The sequence below is a fragment of the Strix uralensis genome, chromosome Z (genome assembly GCF_047716275.1).
Source record: "Strix uralensis isolate ZFMK-TIS-50842 chromosome Z, bStrUra1, whole genome shotgun sequence".
NCBI classification, from domain to species: Eukaryota; Metazoa; Chordata; class Aves; order Strigiformes; family Strigidae; genus Strix; species Strix uralensis.
In genome coordinates this window covers 7,156,425-7,180,595 of record NC_134012.1, presented here as the reverse complement: position 1 = coordinate 7,180,595, position 24,171 = coordinate 7,156,425, and the positions used below count along the sequence as shown (strand labels likewise).

At 41.5% G+C, this 24,171-nt stretch overlaps 1 protein-coding gene across 4 annotated transcripts in view; it reads left to right on the top strand.

Annotated features, from left to right (window-relative positions):
• Positions 1-20,083, top strand: part of ATG10 (autophagy related 10) — an 89,260-nt gene extending 69,177 nt beyond the window's left edge. For 2 of the 4 annotated variants that reach the window (XM_074855400.1, XM_074855401.1), the window contains 3 exons: positions 11,432-11,529; positions 11,804-11,923; positions 12,313-20,083. In XM_074855400.1, the coding sequence (XP_074711501.1) occupies positions 11,432-11,529; positions 11,804-11,923; positions 12,313-12,325 (231 nt within the window). In that variant the 3' untranslated portion in view covers positions 12,326-20,083. The remainder of the gene's footprint in view (positions 1-11,431; positions 11,530-11,803; positions 11,924-12,312) is intronic. The other 2 variants (XR_012626998.1, XR_012626999.1) reach the window with 2 other exon arrangements.
• Positions 20,084-24,171: the final 4,088 nt, after the last annotated feature.

The following is a 24,171-nucleotide window of genomic DNA, read 5'->3' as shown; positions in this document are numbered from 1 at the left end:
TGGCTCAGTCATCTTGAAAAATGTGTGTAGGTAGCTATTCTTAGACATACAAATCTTTCTTGCCATATTGTGGGATTTTGCTAAGTGGGGGAGGCTGTATACAGTATATCTTAACAGAAGGTTGCTAAGATCACTCCTAAATCATTTTGAGTCATATCAACAGTTGCTATGGATCCCCTGCTAATATTTTTGGAAAATTATTAGTACAACTTCCTGAGGAAAGGGAGTCTTACCAGTATATATTGGAAAGCTGTTACACAGGGAAAAAATCTAAGAATGGGAAAGCTGGGTGGATATTTATTTCCAGCTAAAATTTTCTGTGGTGTATTGAACTTCTGTGGTTTAAACCAAGCGGTAGTGCTGTACAAGCTAGTGAGTAGGTTTTACTTTAAAACCGAGCATGAGTTAATAATGTATAGCTGCCCTACAGTTTAATCATGCTTTTTCCAGTAAGATTTTTTGGACATAAACCCAATCCCAACTAATTTCATAGGAGGAAAAGACCAAATAGTAGACTAATACCAAATGATGTAGAATAAATACACAGGTTTAATGGATAATTTACACGTAGAGATAAAAAGCAGTAGGAGGATCCTTGGCATTTTCTGGGGCACAATTTCGGATAGACTTTTAAGTCCTGGTACTATTGTTACTTGAGTTGATCAGTTATTCTGAAATGAAGATTCAATAATATTTTCCACACAGATAGTAATTAACTGAATGAATTACAATGTAATAGTATTGTTTCTCTTGATTCTTTTCTACTTCTGTAGAGCTGTTTCCCTGATACACATTGCATTTACAGATAATTTATCTAGCAGTGGCTTTGCTTCCACAGAGCTTCCCAAGCAGAGATTTTGAGGTGGGTTGCTCTTCTGTCTTCCCCCTGCCATGACCTCTAACAATCCACTACTGCAATGAAGCTGGTTACTGAACATTCCCCCTTATTGAATGTTTTTGTGAAAAATTATAAAATACAGAACAACATTGATTGCACAATATGAAAGAAGTGGATATCGTATGACACATTTAGCTCTGTTTGAAAGGCAACTGATATGGTCACAAGGCACTGAAAACTTTATAACAATTTCCCTTTTTGTTTTCTGTAGCAAGGGCTTTTGGTCAAGCCCTTTGGCTTTTTTTTTTTTTTTTTTTTTTTAATAAAAAAGCATTATAAATGCTATTTAAGTGGAAGTTAGGTATCCACATTAACCGAAAGCAATTTGTACTTAAGCACCTGTGCTCTCAAGTTGTGGAAGCAGATGGTATCAGCAGTTCAAAAGCGTTTAGACAAATTCATGAGACCACTTGTCCATAAATGGATGCAAAATTACCAGGCAGGAATGTGCCCTCCCATCATCCTTAATACAGCAGACGTGCTGGAACAGTACAAGGGGAGTGAACCACAGAAAGAGGCCAGACTCATGTTCTCCTAAAATAGCCTTTCCAACTGCCGCTGTTGGAGACAGGGTGGGTGCATTGCTAGGTGGACCACTGGACCAATCCAGCCAGGCAGTTCTTAACGTTTTTAAGGCAGTCTGACGTTCATAGAAGAAAGTGAACTCATCCAAGGAGATGAATTTACTCCATATAATCAGACTTGTATGTGAAGCTGTATACAGTCTCCAAGGCTAACAAAACCAGCTGAGAGCCCTTGAAGTTGAAAGTCAGCTGGAGTGCCTTTTTGGCTTCTCTTTTTGTATATTGTATTTCTGACTGCATAGCAGCCTGATTCAAGAATAAGGAGAGAGGCCACCCAAAATCCCCCTGCAGGGTGGGAGCTATGGCTCCCATAGAAGTGGTGGGTTCCAGGTTCCGTAAGCTTGTAACTCTTCTGTGCTCTCAGAATAGAACTCGGTGTTTCAGTCCGGTGTTAACTGAGACACTGATGTGATCAAAGTATTTTCTAAACTCTGAATACCAGTTTCATCTAAGTGTTTAGCTGCAGTCATGAGGCGGACACTTTAGCCTTGCAGGAGACAGTTTCACTGTCCTTTTGGCGTTTTCTGTTGCCCGCCTTTGTCATGCCAGCAGTTACTGTTCTGGTGGTTGCCAATCCCTGTTCAGACCTCTAACTCTACAGGCTGCCTATAGAGATCTGTAAATAACTTGGGCAAACTTGTGACAGAATTGACTTTTAGGTAGTACGAAGTTTGTAGCATTATATTGAGTCTATCTTTAGGAGAATTACCGTGAACATTGACAGTCCAACTGTGTCTGTGCGGGAACACTGGATAATCAGTTTCAACAGTGATTCAGAGTACTTAGTCCAACAAATGTTATTTCAAATGATAGGTAATATAAGATGCTTTGACTGGAGGAGGAGAGCACAGACATCTGCCTCTACAGGGAGAGATGAGGAACAAAGAAAGTCTTCCTTTGGCCTGAACTCAAAATGAGGGTTGAATCACACTTCTGTGGACACGTCATTGCCTCCTTATATTTGATATAGTTAAATTAGTGTTCTGTTGCTCTGCTGCAGCAGAAATTTGCTTTCCATTCATTACCTTGTGGTAATTGTCTGTCTCTGACTGTTATAGCTATCACTCATACTGCCTTCTTGATAAACTGTAAGGAGGAGGTAGGAATATATGCCATCCCATTTGCTGGTTACAGTATTTCAAACACAAAAGTCTTGTGAAATCTCTCTTCCCAGTATCTTTTTGTCCAGGAATTCCTGGGATTATAAAATGAACCCTTTCAGGGCACATTTGTCAAATGCCAGTATTGATTTTTTTTTCTTAATTTACCATTTTTTAATCAGGGTAGGAAATCTGTCTCCAATATCTTTTCCATACTTACACAGCTTGTTGGATCGTTCAGTTTTGCACCTTAGATGAATCTTTTAACTTAAGAACAGATTTTAAATAGTAATTAATTAAGACTATATGCTACATAACTAAAATGGTGACAACTGAATTAATCTTATTTTGGCAAGCATGGAAGAAGAATCATCTGTTTATTTTCTGAGGAAAATGGCTGGGATGCCATTTCTTGACAATATAACTATGGACCTGCCAATTTTTAACTATAAAGTTTTCTTAAAGAATCCTAAATGCAACTTACATGCTTGTGAGAGTTTAAGCTTTAAAAACACAGTTTTGTCTGAGCGTCACCTAGTGCTTTGATTCCTCTGGTTCTTGAAATTAATAATTGAATTCAATTATTTATATATGTATATAAATTTTAAAAAGTAAAAATATAACAATAAAAATAACAATAAAATAAAAATATAACAATATATAAATATATAACTGTATAAATATATATCAGCACTGTTGGCTATTCTTGATTAATGTTCCTGTATTAGCTATTAACAGCTTAAAAAAAAAGTTATAAATTGTAAAAAAGGATCACCACCCCCTCAAAACGGTAAATATTCTAAAATTAGGCAGATTTGGGGAATAAAATATGAAATAGGTCTTGGTCATTTTGTTATTATATTTTGTATTCTGTAGTATCAAGTATAACAATAATGAGTTAGCTCTGCACAAAAAGTGCATATGTACATCATGTCTTATGGTAGTCTTCTCTGTTGTTATCATTCTCATAGTTATAGAAATCATTATATGGGGAATATATTTATCTTTTGAATACACCTAAAATAGGAAGGGCCTAAAGATGTAAACTAAAGTAAAACTTCTGATTTAAACCCATTTCCATCTGCCACCCTTGAACACTCTTCTGGCAAACTGGCTTTGTCTGTGACTTTCTAACTTGCACTGTGCATTATACAGGAGAAGTAAAGCTGTCTTCAAAGATTGTGGATATTGTTCCTGTTTTGGATGCACCCTGATAGTTCTGATAGCTTTAAAAATGGAAGAGCAAGATTGATGTTTTTGTGGCATCAAACTGTAGACATATTTAGCTGTCACATTCAGCAGAAGCTGCAGCTGTCAATATAAGTAGCAATAAGTTAGCAATGTAGAAGTGATGTGTGCATGGAGCATGGGGGCCAGAGCTCGGTCCGAAGGAAAAGACAGTTTTATTGCCAGCTGTAGTAAAGAGGTGGCATTCAGGCTGTGATCAGCCAGGCTTAATGACATTAGCAGGGTTTTATGATGTCCTTTACGAAAAGAGCAGTTTGTGCCATGAAGTGTTTGTTTCTTCAGAACCTGCATTTCCACCTTCGTGGCCATGGTGGATTTGAAACAGCAAGTACAAAGTGGTAGGTGTCGTTCGTCTTAAAGAAATCCTGACTGCGTTAAGTGTCTTCATAGGGTTTGTGTTGTAGGATCTGCCAAAGCAACTCCATTTTTCTCAGAAAAACTTGGCCATTTGATTAATTGCCTCTTCAGCCTGGACTTCATATTTGATGAAAGAGGATAGGATATAGCTTAGCTGGCTGTGTGGGGTTAGTAGTAGTGAAAGTATTAATAAAAACTTTTCACTAAAGTTAGTTGGTATGTCTTTCGAAATACACAGGGAGCAGATACATTAAATCATAAGGGCAATTGCAACTGCTTGTCTGCAAAGAAGAACTTGAGCATAAATCAAAATCCCTCTGCAGCCTTCTCTTCCAAAAAGAGGTTCAGTAATGACAGAAATTTGCTTTTTTGGTCTAGTCTGCACTTCTTTGTCTCATCAGGGTCCCTTCAAGTTTTCCCTTGCTCAGTACCATTGCAGATTTATTTTGATTGTCTAAGAAAATGAAGGAGGACAGTGGTAGTTGTACTTCATAGTCATTCTTCAGCACCCGTTACGGACAGAAGTTGTTTTTTTCATCTTCAATGGGCTTAGCAGTGGGAGTGCTTCTCTGGATTTTATGGCAAAGTTATAGAAACTTTCCTCAGTTATATCAGTAGGATGACTTGGCTTCTGCTTGTAAATTGAAATCAAGGTGACTATAAATATGTTATCTGTCCCAGATAATAAACCGTATCACATGCCCACTAGGATAAATGGCTTTTTTTGAGTTGATGACTTTTTTTTAGGCTTTTTGGAGCTGATGGCTATTACAGCAAGCACATTTCTTTCAACAGCCATTTTGCCCTCTGAAATTTTTTTTAATTATAATTTCTCTGTTACCAATACCAATCTTATTACTACAACATTATTTTCATTAAATGGCTGCATTAATAGAAATGTTGTGACCTATGTCAGTAGGATGGAGAAGCCCTATACAATTAGTATCCTAACAACAGCTTTATTACTATGATCTATACCTTCTATCAGGATGATAGAAGTTCCCTGTGTAATTACAGTTCCTTAACACTGCGCCTGCAACATAGTGGTTCCATAGTAATAGAGTTGCTGTTGTAGTAATTCCATTATTAGAGGAAAATCTTCTGTGAGGAGAAGGGGAGAGAGAGAAGTTTGGAACATTTTTCTTGTGACAGTTGTTGCTGTCCTGTTGCCTTTGCAGGCACTGTTACTGGTTCTTGTAAACACAACATGCATATACTCATCCGGCTTCAGTGCTCAGGCTTAAAGTGTCCCTAGCCTTCATTCATAAAAAGGTTCCTCACTTTTTACACCTGAACCTGAGCACATGCGTAATTTAAGCATAAAGTAGTCCCTTTGACCGCAAGCTCAACACAGTTTAAGTTCCATGTGTACTGTTCTGGTTGTGTGACAAAGTCAATCTGAAGAGCAAAGTTTTATTACTTTCTTTCTGAATGAGTAGAGTTAGATTTTATTAACACATAAGTTATTATTGATTTATATAAAAATAAGGAATGAAAAAGAAGATAGTCTGCGAATTCAAGAACATAAAATACCGATAGTATCATAATCTTGAGTAAAGGATTTTTACTTAAAAACAGGCATTTGTTTCAGTAAGCGTGGTCAAAAATTGGTGAAAAGGGAAGAGCGTGTCTTTATTCATTGCATCACTATTTCTGTTTTCCTAAGTGGAAGAGATTATGGGGGACATGTTTTGTTAATCCTGCCTTCTTTTTCTGACCTAATGAATGGGTTTGTGATCACTGATGGGAAAATGTCTGAGAAGAATTGGTCCTGGCTGTGGTATTTGTGCATAAAAGTTTTGACACCCCTCCATGAATTTATTTTTGCAAAGCAACGTCATGCAAACTGGATTGGGGAAGAGGCTGTTTTGGGCACAAATCCCTTGCACTATCATAAATGGAGAGACCATAAATGTTATGATGGATGCTTGAAGGCAGTTTAATGTAGCAATGGAGAAAATAGAAGCCATTACTACTGGAAGAGCTCCAGTTATGACAGAGAAAATAAATGGTGCTGTTACAAGAGATGTACTGACAACAAAATACCTGCTGGCTGGGGAACAGAAGAGCAGAGCATAGTACAGATACCTACAGGCAATTACCCGTTACCTGAAGTAATGTTTATTTTTAATTTAAATCTGACATGGATAGTATTTCCTGTATGGAGTGCTTGATAAATGGACATAATGCAATCTGATGGAAGTTTTAGACGTAATTAAACTTGTACTTGGGCACTACCCAATCTTTGCCACTGTCCAGATTAATGTCTTAACATTTCACTGTGCTGTAGGCACTGCACAGGAGAGGGGATGAAGTTAGTTTTTCACATTGTAACTCTTGATGACCCTGTGAGGGACCGTCCAGTTTCATTAGTCAGTGATGACAGGTGAAGGATGGTTGATCAAGCCTTCACATTTCTGATGGACATTATGGGAAGAGGCCTTCTTATGCCACATAGGAAAAGCTGCTGCTCAACTGAAATGTTTTCCAGTTCTCTGGGAGCCTGTAGCATTCATATTTTGTTGTTGCTGCTGAGGGCTCAGGCACACTCTCTTAACATAAACATCAGTGGAAGGGGTTTAAGGTCACCAGTTTAACCTCACAACTGAGGCAACTCAGCACCAGTGCACAGGTGGTTATAGCTGCACAGCTAATTAATAGTAAGCTGTTGTGCTGCCAACACTCAGTCACATTCAATCTTGTGTAGCATTCCTACACAAAACTACATTAATTTTCAAACTACCCAATGAAACATTTCACACCTTTCATCCACCTGTCTCTTGCATGGTTTTGTATGGGAGGAGTTGAGGTAACGGCTGCAGAAATGGGTACAGAACATCCTTACAAATCTTTCTTGAAGCCTCCTAGTAAAGAGGTCCTTCTACAGAAAATAAATGAAGCAACATTTTGAGCTTTCAAATTCAATGGAGCTAGTTGCTGCCTGTAAAAAATTTATTTTCCATGAAAGTTGGGTCAGACTCTGAGGGATATGCAGATGTATGATGGACTGCAGTGTACGGTGCTGAACAGACAGCGTTACGAATCAGCCTCATAGATAGAAACAAGAAAATAATGCTGTTGATTTCAAATAAACTGTGTGTCAGTGTACTACTGTCCAGAAGAGTTCTGGGCAACCTGCAAATGGGTTCTTGCTGCACGATGCCAGTGAATAATTGTGAGAATTGACTTGAAACTCTCACATGTTACTCTCTAAAGTGCATTTCCACATAACCGATTTGAAGAAGATTAATTGTAAACTAAGAGTGCGAAGACTCTTTTATACTATTTAAAGTGGGGGTTTTTTTGCATGAAGTCCCAATAGGACTTTAGATTTTTCATCTAACTGGTTTATGGATCAGGCTGGCTGAAGGCTAGTATTGCTGCCCTAATATTTTGCTCAGGATACATTTCACTGCATGTGGAATATCATCGTTCCACCAGATGGCTGCAGCACGTAGTAAATATGCTCATGGAGCTGATGCAGCACAAACTTTCATTCATTCTCACATTTTTGATAGTGTTTGAGAAGGACTTGGGATTTGTCGTACTGCAGATGCACAGCCCTCTCTCAGGGTCTGCCATGAGCAACAGTTTCCTGCTTTTCCTGACTTCAGAGCTGACCTACAGGGACTGCTCCCTATGGTGACAAGATAAACCACCATCTTCAGTTCCAGACTCATCTGCAGTGACTACCAGCAAGGGCACTAATTAATGGTACTTCGTGCAAAACCTGACAATTGCGTATACAGCTCTTGTGCAGTGCTGAGTTCTAGCTACCTCCAGCCCAAGCCAAATCTGAACTGGTGACCTGGCAGTGTAAAGGCTCTGTAGCCCATTACCAATTCTGAAATCATTCAGGGCTTTGATAACTCTTGCATTTTTATTGGCAGCTGTCCAGTACTTCCTCCTCAGAGCTGCTGTGTCAGTGATTTAACCTTCACTATATGTTAAAGCCTCGTGGGGATGCCATTATATACAGGGTTTGGAATTTAGGATTTGACTGAATCAGATCTGATGCTCTCAGAGTGTTTTCCCTGATGCTCAACAGCTCTTCTTCCCTGCCTCAGCCTTTTTGCTTTTTAGAGGCTGCTGCTTAATGGGTCTTGGCTCAAGATTTCTTTTAATCGCTTGTGCTTTTCTGGTTATCCTATCCATGTGTGACATATCCCTGTCTTTCAGGTTTTGAATAAACAGCATGGCATTCTTGCACTTCCATGCTTTTTGTTTAGGGAAAGGAAGGTACATGCAGCAAGCTTATTGCAAAATTCTGACTTTGGACACAGCTGTTTTGCATGAGATCACGCGTGTGGACTTTCAGTGCTGAAGGATCTGTGTAATAATGAATTTAAATTTCCTGGATTAGAGGTAACCAAATAATTGATAGTGTTCAGTTTTCAAAAATACCATGATAAATGGAAACCAAAGCAGATTTTTCTGAATGTGCAGACATGCAGATTTAGTGCACATGCCATTCTCAAAGCCCGGCCAAGGAGCAGCATGAGTTGAACTAAACCCTGGATCATTTCATTGTTGCCATTCAAAATTCTGTGTATTATAGTGAGATTTACACTACCCTGGCACAGCTGTTACTTCAGGATGTGTAGGAAGCAACCCTTGATAATTCGAAGAAAAGGAGACAAGCTAGGAAGAGGGTTTGACTAACCAAGACCAATTGTCCTCACAGCCTTCATATCAACCCAGAAGCTGATGGCTGGGTCCTGTAGCAAAAACCTCTCCCTTTACATCTGGTGGATCTGGAGGGGAAGAAAGAGCCTTTCCACCTGTTCAGAAAGAATGGAGTAGGGATTGCAGGGAATTTGGAGTGTGAACAAATGTCACCTCTATAACATGCACATAAGTTACAGATATTGATGCCAATGATGGTGGGACCAAGGATGTTACCCTTTTGAAAAGCTGAGTAGCAATGCACTTTGGTTTTTCATAAGGACATTTAATTGTTAGAGTTTGGGAATTTTTTTTGGTGTCACTCTGTCATGTAAGAAGGGGAAGGACTAAAAGAAGAAGGATGTACAATGTAAAGTTAGTAAACTATTTAAAGAAATCAAATCTGCCCTCCATTTGTCACTCACTGGTGGTTTCCTGAAGCAAGAAGTGCAGGATAGAATCAAATACCAGGTGACAGAATGATTTGGAATGACTTCAAGCTCAATATTCAGCTTTGGGAATTATCCTTATGCCTTGTTCAGAGTGCTAAATCACTTAAAGCCCAGTTTATCTTTGCTGCTCTTTTTGGGAGTGTGTGCTACCTCTTTACACTCTCTCTGTGTAAGGGAGTTGGCTGAAATTGCTGCCTAGTCTCCTTTTTTTTTTTTTCCTTTGCTTAGTTTTGTAAATATTGTTAACTATCTTTTTTTTTTGCTATCTTTGAGGAATACCATTGGCACAATCTATGTATTTTCTAGAATTATTTGGAGACCTAAGCTGATTTAAACTAGCAGCTAATTAGAAAGGATTTTTAATACAAACTGCCACTTTTTCTCAATGGAAAAGAACATCAGTTCACTTTTACCAACAGCAGATGGTAGCATTCTTGTGCAAGTTATCTGTTTGCAACTGCAATGTCATAAAATGATTGATCCTCAGGAGTACATCTTCAGCATAAGAACCAAGTGTCCTTCAGCTGTAAGAGACCCTGTTCAATATTTAATAATATAGAACATGTCCTATTTGCTGAACATGACAGGCCAGGATTTGTTTTTTGTTTCTAGGTAAGGCGTTAGAGAAAGAGTTTTCACTGTGTAGCAGGAAGACTTTGTAAGCATCTTCTCTTCGGTGCAGGCAATTTACTACATGCTAAGATAAAATGTCATCACAGAATTAGGGGACTCTGGCTACAACTGTATCAGCTTGGACAAGGGAAATCTGTGTTGGAGCATCAATTTAGTATTTCTTTTTCACTATTGGGAAACATAGCCATCACAAGAAGCACATCTAAGGAAAAGGGCCTTTACCCAGGATAAAACACCTATCATGTTAATTGTCGTAGTTGGTCTCTGGTCAGTAGCATAGTGCAGTGGACCAGGCTCACACGGCTGAACTGGGAATGCCATGCAGAGGTGGTGATCCTGCTGTTTTCTTGGTCGTGGTCCATGCCTGCCTCTCCCCACCCCGCTGCCTTGCATTGTGTGCTTCGCAGCTCTGGCAGAGCCCTGGGCTTAGCGGCATCCAAACACAGTCTGTGCTCAGCTGTAAACAGGCTATCATGGTGTTTGTTTCATATTTGACGTCTTCCTTGCCTGGAATCCCTTTCTAGCCATTCCCTGCTGTGCTGTATGTCCCTTCTTGTGCATGGGGATGAGGTAGGATTTGTTTATTTTGGTGCAGAAGTGCTAGCAGTGACCTCAGCAGCATTAAAGGAAAATCACTTCCCTAGGGCATGGTGCGTGAGACAGTCAGATATGCTGATCTCGTGATATCACCCGTGTAAGAGCTGATGAGATCACCGTTATGCATTGAGTGCAAGCTTGATTAAGTCAGAACACGTTTTCTGTTTAAGTGTGTGCTGGAGATGAAAGTGAAAGCTTTATGGAGCGTTGGATTGAGTTTTCAGCAGCACTGTGTGCCGTGTGGAGAGGAACAGACAGTCTTACCATGTTGTAGGGAGTGTGTCTGTCTGCAAACTTAACTGTCACTAAATGATTTTCTTCTTTTCCTCAGGATAGTTTTGACTGGGCTTCTTGAAGAACTGTTTTAGATCATTTTGCTGTAGAATAGCCTAAAATAAGGATAAGCCACCTAGTGGAAGTTAAAGCCACCTTGAGAGCTCTTCTTCCTTCTTGCTCCACCTCACAGGCTCCAAATTAAATTTACTGCGCAGCACCGTTTTGGAAGGATAAGGGGTCAAGGTTGTTAAAGAACTTTTCCATGGAGCGGGTTTGTTTCATGTGTTACATTTGATCAGGTACTTGTTTATACAGTAGCTTTGCCTACTTGCATTCGGGTAATGCTGATAGAGTAGCTTGAGTTACTTTTGCAAACCATTACATTTTAACTAAAACGGTGGCATAACCTGGTTGGTGATCTTATTTCCCTTTTAAGATAGGAGAATATGGTCTCAAATATTAATTTGTCAACGACTATCAGTAAAAGAGCAATGTTGGTTAGATTCTGAAATGAGAAGAGTTGTGTCAAGGATTAATTGGACCCTGCTTTGCTTTTTTCAAATGCATATGGTGTCTTTTTTGTTTTTCTTGCATAATAAAACAACTGATATTCCTTCTTAGGAGCACCCCTTACTTGGGCAGCCATATTTTGTTCTGCACCCCTGCCGGACTAATGAATTCATGTCTCCTATACTGACCAGTTCACAGAAACAGAACAGGTGAGACACACTACTGTGCCTTGCAAGGCGTTGTGCAGTGCAGATAAAGTAAATCAGCCAGGAAGTGGAAATGGTCAAAACAACTTCCTTGGTCCAAACAGAATAAGATTCTGGATTGTCACCTAAGGGCTGAAAGTTAAAATACATCTGGTATAGATAAAGTGAAGGGATAGCCCCATCTGGAGTTATTTTATGACTGTCAAGTGTGTCTGCAATTCAGAAGAGGTTGGGATAACATGTTTATGGTGGATTTTTGTTGTTTTTTTTACCCTAGACACACAAATTACATTATATTGTGGCTCAGTACTGTAGGCCCAGTTGTGGGTCTAAATCTGCCCCTGAGTTACGCAAAAGCAGCACCTGAACAGAATACAAATGCTGATTCAGTTGAAAGGTAAGAGAAAATGAAATCACCTTTTTTCTCTCCCATACTCCTATGAAATTAAAAAGATTAGATGAGTGACTGGCAAAAACATTATCTTCTCCTTTGGAGCTCTTGGTTGAGTTAATTTAGGACTCACCTTTTGATGGTTTGCTCACATGGCTGCCTTACTGCCTGCCTTACTTTGCAATGAAAATTTCTGTTGAGAGAGGTGTGCTTGGCACATTGCTGACACCGTTCATGACTGTCAGAAGGTCCCTGATGTCCTGGGGTCTTTCTCAGGTGTGTCAAAGCATTTCATGGCGGTCCCTTCAGCATACGGTTGGTGGTGTGATCTAGCATAACCCTGCTACAATGATTTTCATTCCATCTCTTCTTCCTGTTTGATGTCTCCACCTCAGGCCTCTGAGCTGAAGGACAGATGATGGTTACCTGTAGTAAAGCTACTGCAGACTTCCATTCCTAGGGATGAAATCAAACAAAGGAATCGTTCCTGACTGGTAAGCAACGCCGTGTGGAAAGATGACTGTTCATGGCTCTTTCTCTGACAAGATCTTGCCCGGCTACAGCAGAACTCCTGAGTTGGGTGAAGTTGTGACAACTCTCAAGCACCACCAAGACATGAACTCCCTTGTGATTGCATTGACCCCTTGAAGTCACTTACCTCCTACCTCTGTTTACTGTGGTTATAGCTTTAGTAAGACTGCATATGAATGCACAAGCCTATGGTTCCTTGATAGAGATTGAGATACGGGGTTTGGATCTACTAAATTTACCTATGAAAAATCACGTCTCCAGGAAGTCAGCACCATCTGTGAGGATATGTACAGCAAAATACTTGTAGGATGTGGTTTAAATGTGTGCAATCAGTGTATGGGTTGTGACTACCTAGGGACCACCTTCTCCACCACAGCCTGATGCATGGACCACCCTTGTGGTCCACACCACACACAGAATATCCTAATCCCAGGACTAAATAATATTTTTCTGAGAATATTTTGTGTATGCCATGCTTGAGAGAATAAACAAGATCAGGACTGTAGACAAACAGAGTACTTAGAGCCTACATCTCTAGAGTTCAAGGTGCCTAATGCTATCATATGAGAACATCTGGCTTTTCTGTGCTTCACTGCCTCCAAAAGAAGCTTTACTATACCCTGTGGGAGTTCCTGTTGTAGTCAATTAGTATTTCTCATTGTACTAGTAGTTGTTCACAGGTTTAGTCCCTATCTTGCAGTCTTTATGCAAGCTTCCCCTGACAGCTCTTGATTTTTGGGCAAGTAGAAATTGCATGGTAGTGCAATCAGTGAAAACCATTAGAAGTAACTTCTATAAAATTAATCTTGGATTCTTTCCCAATCACTTTTTATTTGTAGTATAAAACAGACCACAAGTCCTGAGCAGTTGAGATGGAATTACAGATTTTACTTTATATGTTCAGCAATAAGTCAAATATATGTCAAATGCCACATCAGAGGTGGAAAAGTGGAATACTTCGGGTTTCAGAATCATAGAATCATATCATAGAATCATAGAATGGTTTGGGTTGGAAGGGACCTTAAAGACCATCTAGTTCCAACCCCCCTGCCATGGGCAGGGACACCTTCCACTAGCCCAGGTTGCCCAAAGCCCCGTCCAACCTGGCCTTGAACCCTTCCAGGGAGGGGGCAGCCACAGCTTCTCTGGGCAACCTGTGCCAGGGCCTCACCACCCTCACAGGGAAGAATTTCTTTCTTGTACCTAATCTAACTCTACCCTCTTTCAGTTTAAAACTGTTAACCCTCATCCTCTCCTTACACCCCCTGATCAAGAGTCCCTCCCCACCTTTCCTGTAGCCCCTTTCAGTCCTGGGAGGCCGCTCTAAAGTCTCCCCGGAGCCTTCTCGTCTCCAGCTGAACCTGCTCAACTCTCTCAGCCTGTCCTCACAGGGGAGGTGCTCCAGCCCCCTGAGCATCTTTGTGGCCCGCTCAAGTAGGTGCGTGTCCTGATGTTGGTGCCCCAGAGCTGGACACAGCACTGCAGGGGGGTCTCACGAGAGTGGAGCAGAGGGGGAGAATCCCCTCCCTCGCCCTGCTGGCCACACTTCTCTTGATGCAGCCCAGAACATGGTTGGCTTTCTGGGCTGTGAGCACACATTGCTGGCTCATGTCCAGTTTTTCATCCACTAGTACCCCCAAGTCCTTCTCCCCAGGGCTGCTCTCAATCCACTCATCCCCCAGCCTGTATTTGTGCTTGGGATTGCCCTGACCCATGTGCAGGACCTTGCACTTGGCCTTGTTGAACTCCATGAGGTTTGCACGGGCCCACCTCTCCAGTGTGTTCAGGTCCCTCTGGACGACACATCCCTTCCCTCCAGTGTGTCAACCCCTCCACACAGCTCGGTGTCGTCAGCAAACTTGCTGAGGTTGCACTCAATCTCACTGTCCGTGTCGACGACAAAGATATTAAACAGCGCTGGTCCCAATACCTATCCCTGAGGAATGCTGCTCATCATTGCTCTCCACTTGGACATCAAGGTGTTGACTGCAACTCTCTGAGTGCGACCATCCAGCCAATTACTTATCCACCAAGTGGTCCATCCATCAAATCCATGTCTCTCCAATTTAGAGACAAGGATGTTGTGTGGGACAGCGTCAGAAGCTTTGCACAAGTCCTGGTAGATGACGTCAATTGCTCTTGCCTTATCTACGAACACTGCAACGCTGTTGTAGAAGGCCACCAAATTTGTCAGGAACAGTTTGCCCTTAGTGAAGCCATGTTGGCTGTCACCAATCACTGTATTTTCCATGTGTCCTAGCAGTTTCCAGGAGGATCCTCTCCATGATCTTGCCAGGCACAGGGGTGAGACTGACTGGCCTGTGGTTCCCGGGGTCTTCTTTATTTCCATTTTTAAAAATGGGGGTTATGTTTCCCCATTTCCAGTCAGAGGGAACTTCACCAGACTGCCACAACTTCTCTAATATGATGGATAGTGGCTTAGCCACTTCATCCGCTGGTTCCCTCAGGACCTGCAGATGCATCTCACCAGGTCCCGTGGACCTGTGCTCCTTCAGGTTCCTTAGATGGTCTTGAACCTGATCTTCTCCTATAGTGGGCAGTTCTTCCTTCTTCCAATCCCTGCCTTTACCTTCTGTGTCTTGGGCAGTGTGGCTGGAGCACCTGCTGGTGAAGACTGTGGCAAAAAAGTTGTTGAGTACCTCAGCCTTCTCCATATCCTGGGTGATCAGGTCTTCCATTTCTTTCTGTAGAGGGTCCACATTTTCCCTAGTCTTCCTTTTTATCACTGACGTACCTGTAAAAGCATTTTGTGTTGCTCTTGATGTCCCGGGCCAGATTTAATTCTATCAGGGCTTTGGTTTTCCTAACCTGATCCCTGGCTACACAGAGTTTCTCTGTATTCCTCCCAGGCTACCTGTCCTTGCTTCCATTCTCTATAGCTTCCATTTTATGCTTGACTTTGTCCAGGAGCTCCTTGTTCATCCATGCAGGCTTCCTGGCGTTCTTACCTGACTTCCTTTTTGACTGGAGGCATCGCTCCTGAGCTTGGAGGTGATCATTGAATATTATCCAGCTTTCTTGGGCCCTTCTTCCCTCCAGGGCTTTATCCCATGTTACTCTGTCAAGCAGATCCCTGAAGAGGCCAAAATCTGCTCTCCTGAAGTCCAGGGTAGTGAGCTTGCTGTGCTCCCTTCTCACCGCCTTCGTGATCTTGAACTGCACCAGTTCAGGGTCACTGCAGCCAAGGCTGCCCTTGAGGTCCACACTCCCCGCCGGCCCCTCTTTGTTGGTGAGAACAAGGACCAGCATAGCACCTCTGTCACTTGGAGAAGGAAGTTATCAACACATTTGAAGAACCTCCTGGATTGCTTATGTGCTTCAGTGTTGTCCCTCCACAGATGTCAGGGTGGTTGAAGTCCCCCATGAGGACCAGGGCTTATGAACACAAGGCTGCTCCTATCTGTCTATAGAGGGTCTCATCTGCTTGGTCTTCCTGGGGGGGTGGCCTGTAGTGGACCCCCATTATAATGTCACCTATCCCTGCCCTCCATTTAGTCCTGACCCATAAGCTCTCAGTTGGCTCCTCATCCACCCCCAGGCAGAGCTCCATGCACTCCAGCCAGTCACTGACATAGAGGGCAACCCTCACTCCTTGTGTCCCCTGTCTGTCCTTAAAGAGCCTGTATCCTTCCATTCCAACTCTCCAGTCATAGGAGCCATCCCACCATGTCTCTGTGATGCCAGTAAGATCACAGCCCCGCAGGCATGTGCACATCTCTACCCTCCTCTTGTTTATTCCTCACACTACATGCATTTGCATAGAGGCATTTAAGTTGGGCCCCAATGAACTGACTAACTGGACAGTGCTGTTCTTCAGGTGCTCTCCTGCTGAGCGGTGACCCCTCTCCAGGCTCTGGGCATCTATTGCAGGCACTGACATCAAGCTGGGAGAAGTGGGATGGATCGAGATTCTCCCCTCCCGGCAACTTTAGTTTAAAGCCTCTTCACCAGCTGGGCAAGCCTATGACCGAAGATGCTTTTCCCTTTCTCTGACAGATAGACCCCACCAGTCCCCAGCAGATCAGTTTTCTCAAAGCGAGTCCCGTGGTCGAAGTAGCTGAGCCCCTGGATGTGGCACCAGTCCTGTAACCAGTTGTTGATTTGCCGGATTTGACTGGTCCTTTGAAACCCCTTTGACCGGGAAGATTGATGAAAAAACTCCCTGTGCTCCAGAGTCCCTTGCCGCTGCTCCCAGGGCTCTGTAGTCCTTCTTGATGTTCCTCAGGCTGCTCCTGGCTGTATCACTGGTGCCGACATGAAACAACAGCAGTGGGTAATAGTCAGGGACGGTAGGAGGCTCTTGGTGACATCACTGATTCAAGAATCTGGGTTTTCAGATATTTTGATTGGTTGCATATTTTTAACTTACATCATAGAATGATAGAATCACAGAATGGTTTGGGTTGGAAGGGACCTAACCATACACTCACTTGGCTGCACACACAAGTTGTTGCCAGTTTCTGAAGCTGTCTCTGTCTTGCTTCCTTCCTTATGATGCCCCTTGATCCTGTTCCGACAGTTACTGAGACATGATGGTGATAATGGGGAGCATGAAATGGTGTTGTGGTTTAACCGCAGCCAGAGCTAAGCACCACACAGCTGCTTGCTTGCTCCTCCCCCCTCCCAGTGAGTGGGATGGGGAGGAGAATTAGAAAACAAAAGTAAAATTTGTGGGTTGAGATAAGAACAGTTTCATAACTAAAATAAAGTATAATATAATACAATAATAACAACAATAAAATATAATAATAATAATAGTAATGGAATATGATAAGTAAAAAAGAGATAAAACCCAAGAAAAGACAGGTGATCCACAACACAACTGCTCACCACCCGCTGACTAGTGCCCGAGCAGTGACTCCTCCCCAGCCAACTCCCCCCAGTTTCTATACTGGGCATGACATCCTATGGTATGGAATATCCCTTTGGCTAGTTCAGGTCAGCTGTCCTGGCCATGCTCCCTGCCAGCTTCTTGTGCACCTCCTCGCTGGCAGAGCACGGGAAACCAAAAAATCCTTAACTTAGGATAAGAGCTACTTAGCAACAACTAAAACATCAGTGTGTTATTAACATTATTCTCACATTAAATCCAAAACACAGCACTGTACCAGCTCCTAGGAATAAATTTAATTCTATCCCAGCCAAGTCAAGGACAAATGGATAAGCAAACTGACAGTTCCCCTGCCCTGCTACAATTCTTGACGATTTACCACCATAAATGAGAGAGCAGTGTCATCATCCACGTCAATGTTTTCCTGAAATTTGCCCAGAATACCACTAGACAAAAATTCATCTCAGTTAGTACAAATACACTAAGATTAGACTGAGAAAAAAATACAGGGTAACATAAATATTTGGGATCAAGGAGAGAGATAATCCCATTTAGATATCTACTATCTAATGGCTTAAGTGGGCAGTAGGCATCGAATTTCCCATTTACATCCGTGCCTTAATGACTTAAAGGATATTTTATACAGAATGTTTATGTACAGAAATCCTATTTTGTTTCAAAATCAAGTTAATTGCAGCACTATTTTGTAATTTTATTTAGCAAATCTATTGAAGATTGTTAGATCTGAACTTGGGTTTTGGCTACATACCTTATCTGAAATCTTGCAGCTTACCAAAAAGAAAATTTCCTGTTCTAAACAGTTTTATAAATTTGCTCCATTGTTCATTCTTGCTAATCTAGGAAGACACACTGAGGACCATTGCTTCTGGGGACTTCTTTTTAAGACAACTGACTCATACCTGCCCTTGGTTACAAGAATCAGCAAGAAGAATGAATTTTATGTGTTCAACTATGCCAAAAATATGCTTTTTTGTGGAATGCAATTGCTACCTACATAATCCCTCATTTGTGTCAGCATGATCAGGTTAGAATTTAACCCCCATCTGGTCTGCCAGAAGGTTTGTAGTTGGTTGGTTTTGGTTACTAAAAGAAACATTCCTTTGGTCAAATTGCATGCTTGTTTTCACAACAGTAAATGTTGAGCTAGTTAATTAGAGCTGAATATAGTGAAGTAATATCAATTCTTGTTGCAACTCCATTAATTTCAGCAAAACTTTTTCAATAACTTTTTTTTTTCCATTTGCTATGATGATGGATTAATGAGTTTGTACATCTGTATTTATATTGCATAGCATTTCAATTCCAGCACAAAGGAAAAACGATTGCTCTTTCCTCTGAACTGTGAAGTTACAACTCTTTCCTCCAAAATACTCTTCTAGAGAACAGAGTATGTATGAATATCTGTGCATATTTTTAGTAACATGTAGGCTTTTGAAAGCATTTCGGACTTTAGAGCATTTCTTATCAATAAATTCTTACCATCTAGAATAAAAAAAATACATACCTGAAGTTCATAGCTGCAAAACTAACCTTCTATTGACTGCTCAGGAAGAATTAGGAAGGTGCCACACCTGTTATCTTTATGTCCTAGATTTCATTAGAGTCTTAAAAAACCCTGCACCACAAGGAAGTTTTCACTTCACCACTTGAGAGCTTGTTGTAACTGTCACCTACTGAAGATGGATTTCAACTGAAGGCGAGAGTTTACTGCTGTGTTTAAAAAGAGAGTGGATGTACAGAGCCTTGCCTCAAACACCTTCTTTTTCCTCAAGCCTGTTAGAAAACAACATGTTTTCCTGTAGTGTTATTTTTCAGTAATGTTTTTAGTACAGCATGCTGGAAGAGGTAGCCCTGTCTAAAGAGATTAGGCTGCGTGCTTCTCTGTGCACTTCTGGGTTCAGCAGCCAGGCACCATTAGCCTCATCAGCAGAGGCCAGATGGAGGGAGATATTATTCAGGTGCTTCCTTTCCCCACTCTTATTGCTACCCAGGATTGGGCTATAGATAGAGAAGAATCCCGGTAAGCAGATTTTCACCAGCAGTCATCTGCATCACCGGAAACAATCCCTGACGTCACCTTAAAATGTAGAGGCCAGTCTTAATGATTTTTGCTTCTGCTGAGCAAGGGTTGCAATTGATGCCACTCCACTTTCAGGGGCAGGGGAGAACATGAGCTGAGCATAGGTTGAAAAAGATTTGTCAGACTGTGGAAATGAACTAATCCTTCTTTCCTCTGCACCTGATCCAGATGAAAAACCTGAACTGAATTTTGGTGGATTCCAGCCAGGCCTTACTCCACCAAGCACTGACTGCTTCTGCAGGGTTTGTAAAGGTTCATTCTGCATCCAGCAGTCAGGTCTTGTTAGCTTCATATGATTAGCCAAGTGCTTTAATGTTTACTAATATGCTTCGCTAATGAAGTAGAAACACAGACTGCCATATCTATTGCACGAGCTCACCTCTTCTCTGTGGATTCCCCTCCGTTATGGAGGATTTGGGGTGTATAACACATAGTTTCAACGCTTCTTCACTAGGCTTAAAACCCCTCTCATAGTGACTTGGTGATGTGGTTTGGCTTGGCTCATCTTCCTTTGACTTCTTCTACAGTGTCCAGATAACACAAGTTATTCCTGGGACTGGCAGAATTCACGGATGGATTTGCTAGAAGAATCTTGGTGCCCAAGTGCTGACTAGATGTCATATGCTAAACATGCTTGTAAAACAAATAATAAAATGCAACTCAAAATGTGCAGCTAGCTTTAATAACTTCGTACTTTACTTGTCCTGATCCCAGTTCTGTGGGTTCTCCTACTCCCGACTACTATTATAGGTACTTTGCCCTTAACAGCAGTCTCACTTCTGCTATGTTGCAAGAAGTGAACAAAAATGCCCAAGCCCCTCATTCACCCAAACCTGTAAAATGTACACGTGCTTGATGGAGTAACAAGCACCTGTGTCCTTCTCATCCACATTTTTGATCTAACAAGATTTCAGGTGAATTTATTCCATAAGCTCTTGTGTTTCCATGTAGCATCTAGCCACCATTTAGGTACGCCACAACCACAATGCAGTGTGTCCCATTTTCCTAACAGGAACTCACTGAATCAGTTAAAAGATAAATTTTTGAAGATTTCCTTTGTCAAAGTCCACATAAACAACTTTTTGCTTTACACCTTTTATGTACTGATAGCAACATCTAGTGGCAAGATTACCTCATGACAATGCCCTACTTTTGGAAATGGTCTCGCTCCAGTTACCTCCGGGTAAATCTTCATCTCCTGTCCTGCCAGACTGACTTTAGAATTTGAAAAGAATTTGAACCGTGAGCATTTCAGTAGTCCTCTTCACTGGCTGCAGTAAAATCCTTTTTTTCAAAGGAGTATTATTGGCAGCCCTACTAATAATTTTTGCTACGCAAGAAAAGCAAATCAAAATAACAAACCCAAACAGACCTAGTTTCCTGGAATAACAAGACCAAGGCTGCTGATTTTCTTAGTTGAAGTAATGTATCTCCTGTAGAAATTGAGCTGGAATCCTAACACCAGCAGTTGTGTAGCATAACATTTGCATACATAAGACCATGATTTTTAGATTAAACTAGCTGACTGGGATCTGTCTTTTCCACCAGAAGCTGCTGTCAGATCTGCAAGCTGTGAGTCATAGTTCAGTGTTCAGGTTTGCTCATCCAGTAGCTTCCAGCCTTACTGTAATCAAGGCTCACCTGAACAAAATTGATGACATTCTAGCTGTTTTTCATGTAATTTTGTATCTGATTTCTCTCATGTGTGTACCTGCAGTTGGTTTGATGCATATTATTAGTAAATATAGCTGTATTGATGGCAGCCAATGCTTTCAAATCTGGCTGTCTACTTACATATTTCTGCTCCTAGACAAAGGCTGGATTTCAGAGACTTTGTAGTAGAATATGCATGCGTCTACGGTGTGCTACCACGATTGCTGCGTATCTGTTCCAAGTTTCACAGAAGCATTAGACAGAGCCACAGCAGACGTGGTAAGGACGTATCTGGGATTTCTGGGCGTACAATAGCGTGGTTAAAATTACTGTGCATAAACAGTAGGCTTTGATTCAGTGAAGCTGTAAGAAATACTAGGCAGATGTAGATGATCCTGAAAACCCATCCGCGTAACATTTTGGGTGAAAAGAGAACACATCCAGAACACGCATATGGTTGCATGAAAGGAAAAAAAATTCCCAGCAGTTAACCCTCCACTAGCCAAGAAAGCAGAAGGGCTAGGAAGCACAGTAAAAATAAAAATGACACTGGGTACCCTGGCAAGCCGTGGGGATGGCTGGTGCCACCCAGCCTGTTCCGACATGCTACTGGAGTGAAGTGCGCTACAGGGACTGTGCATTTACACTGTATCCAAGATTAGTCAAGGAGTTAAGGCCTCACTCCGGAAATCTTAAACAGTATTTAAATCAGGTTCCAACAGAGGTAGTCTTAATTCTGGAACTGCAGAGAGCCGCTTTTCCAGAATTGCCCCATAAAGTGGGGAAGGGGCTGCAGCGAAAGCCATTTTCTTTAGGAGTGGGGCTACTCCATTTACAAGCATAAGGGAAAGCCAAGTTCAGCATTGCTTCTGCACCTGAACATGGATTTGAATCCGAGTCTCACAAATTCCCAGATGACTAAACTACAAAATACGCAATAGTAGAGATTCTCAATCTGTTCTTAAATTTTACTCTATTTTCATATAAATTAATGAATACTAATTGAAGCCTTTTGGATGAACACACAGATGAATTGTGATTATAACGAGGGAATTGTTTACACTCTAACTTCAGCCAAATAAATATTTTGAGGTTTTATTGCATAAAATAGCTCTAACATGAAACAAAGAGCCCAGCACTCTGCTATAAGCTCTGTGCAAAATGTACTTCCAAGGGGCCAAATTCAAGATAAGATATGAGTGCAAGTATCAACAGAACAGAAGATCTGGCAGTGATGTAAAGGCTGATAGAGGGACATGTTGGCTTCTTGGTTGATGTTCTGTTCTATAACTGTTAGTTCTGGCATGCACATTTCTAAGTGATGTTGAAAACTGGACAATACAGAGAGAAAAATGATTGAAGATATGAACTGATGAAATGTATTTTTCAAGTAGCCTGATTATGGTGCAGAGATCTTTGAAAAGTAAAAAACATCCAACTATTTAGAAGTTTTTTTAATTATCAAAGCCAAAAAGCCCCACTCAGAGACATGTTCAAGTCAGTACACAGCAGTTAAATGAAAACAGCTGGAATGCACTGAAAGAAACAGGTGTCTTCAAATCAGGCAGACTTGCCCAAGTCCAACTAGTTAAGACTTAATTTGCACTTAACATGAAAGCAACTGGGTGAAGTTCTATGGGCTGAGCAGGACAGAGATGAGATTAGATAAATGGTTTAATAATCCTCTTCAGGACCTAAACCTGATGAATTGTGTCAGGTGCCATTGCCTGTCTTCACACTAGCAACTGGAACTGCTGTCATCATTTGAAGATCATTAATAAATACCATTTTCCTAATTTACAGCGACCATTTTTGTTTCAAGGAAGGCTGTTTTCTAAAATAAGCATCAAAATTCATGCAGTTTCTCCTCCCAACTTGCTTGAGGGGATGTTTTGATTCCTGATGAATTTAACAGTCCCAGAGAAACACTAGGGTTATTTTTGGCCAGACCTAGCACTAAGAAATTTCATTTCAGTTCCTACAGAAAGAGTTCTATGACCGACGTGATGACTGAAGATAAAATTCCAGCTACACTAGACTAGCAGTCTTTTTCTTCTATAAAAGACTGAATCTGTAATTAAGTTCTGGATTGTGTAGTATTTACTGCAGTTAATACAAACATCTCCCAAACAGTATCTATGCTCAGCCACTGAACAGATAGGCAAAACCAAGGAATTAGTATCTAATACTTCAGGCTCTGAAAAAATAAAAACCCCAACCCCAAAACAACCACCCAACAAATCCACCTTTACATAGTTATTTATGCAAGTTTAACTATTTAGTATCCAAAGTACAGTTATCCTGTGCTCTTGAAAAGCAACTGATCTTTCTTTGTACAGTGGTATTTTATAAAACTAGCATTAAATCTTTAAAAAAAAATTACTGAATGACTAGCAAAACATCAGATAAGACCCAAGAGAAAAACAAGATCTAATCTTGATGCTTGACAAATCTTTTCCTCCTAAATTATATTCCCTAAGTGCTGTACTAATATCCAGTAAGAAATACCCACTGCAGACCCTTACTGACAGGGGAAAACAAGGAAACCTTCACTTTACTGCAAGATATGGCAGTGAACTCGTTACATCCCCAGCCCCTTCCACCGCAGAAGCCACCCCTCACCGTACACTGATTCGCAATGGTGCAGCCCCCTTAGGATTGTTAAGGCTGTTTCCCCAAAGCCATCGTTAGCCCACTTTCACTTTTGGTGCACACAGCAGCTCAGTCCTGGACTGTGTGTGCCAGGGTGACTCCGTGGCCCTCCTCCTCCGTGCTCTTACAGCACTCTGGCTGTAGACTGTGTAGGCAACGGAGCAAACACCAGAGACCGTTCCCTTCCACAACGCAGCCTACACCTTAGGTCAGAGCCCTGCTTTGCTGTGTCGGCATCATACTCAGACCCAAGCTTCAAAATGTTTATTATTCTGCACAATCGGCCGCATCACAATAGTTTCACAGGGCCCTCTTCACAACAGCTTTCGGGAAGAAGGGTTTATGAGGGGACAAAGGCCTCAGAGGATCTATCGATCCATATTGACAGCAGGACGGTCACTGCTCTAGTTACTAAGCTGAAGGAGCCTTTGTGAAGGTGCTGGCGCTCAGGGATGGTCCACAAAG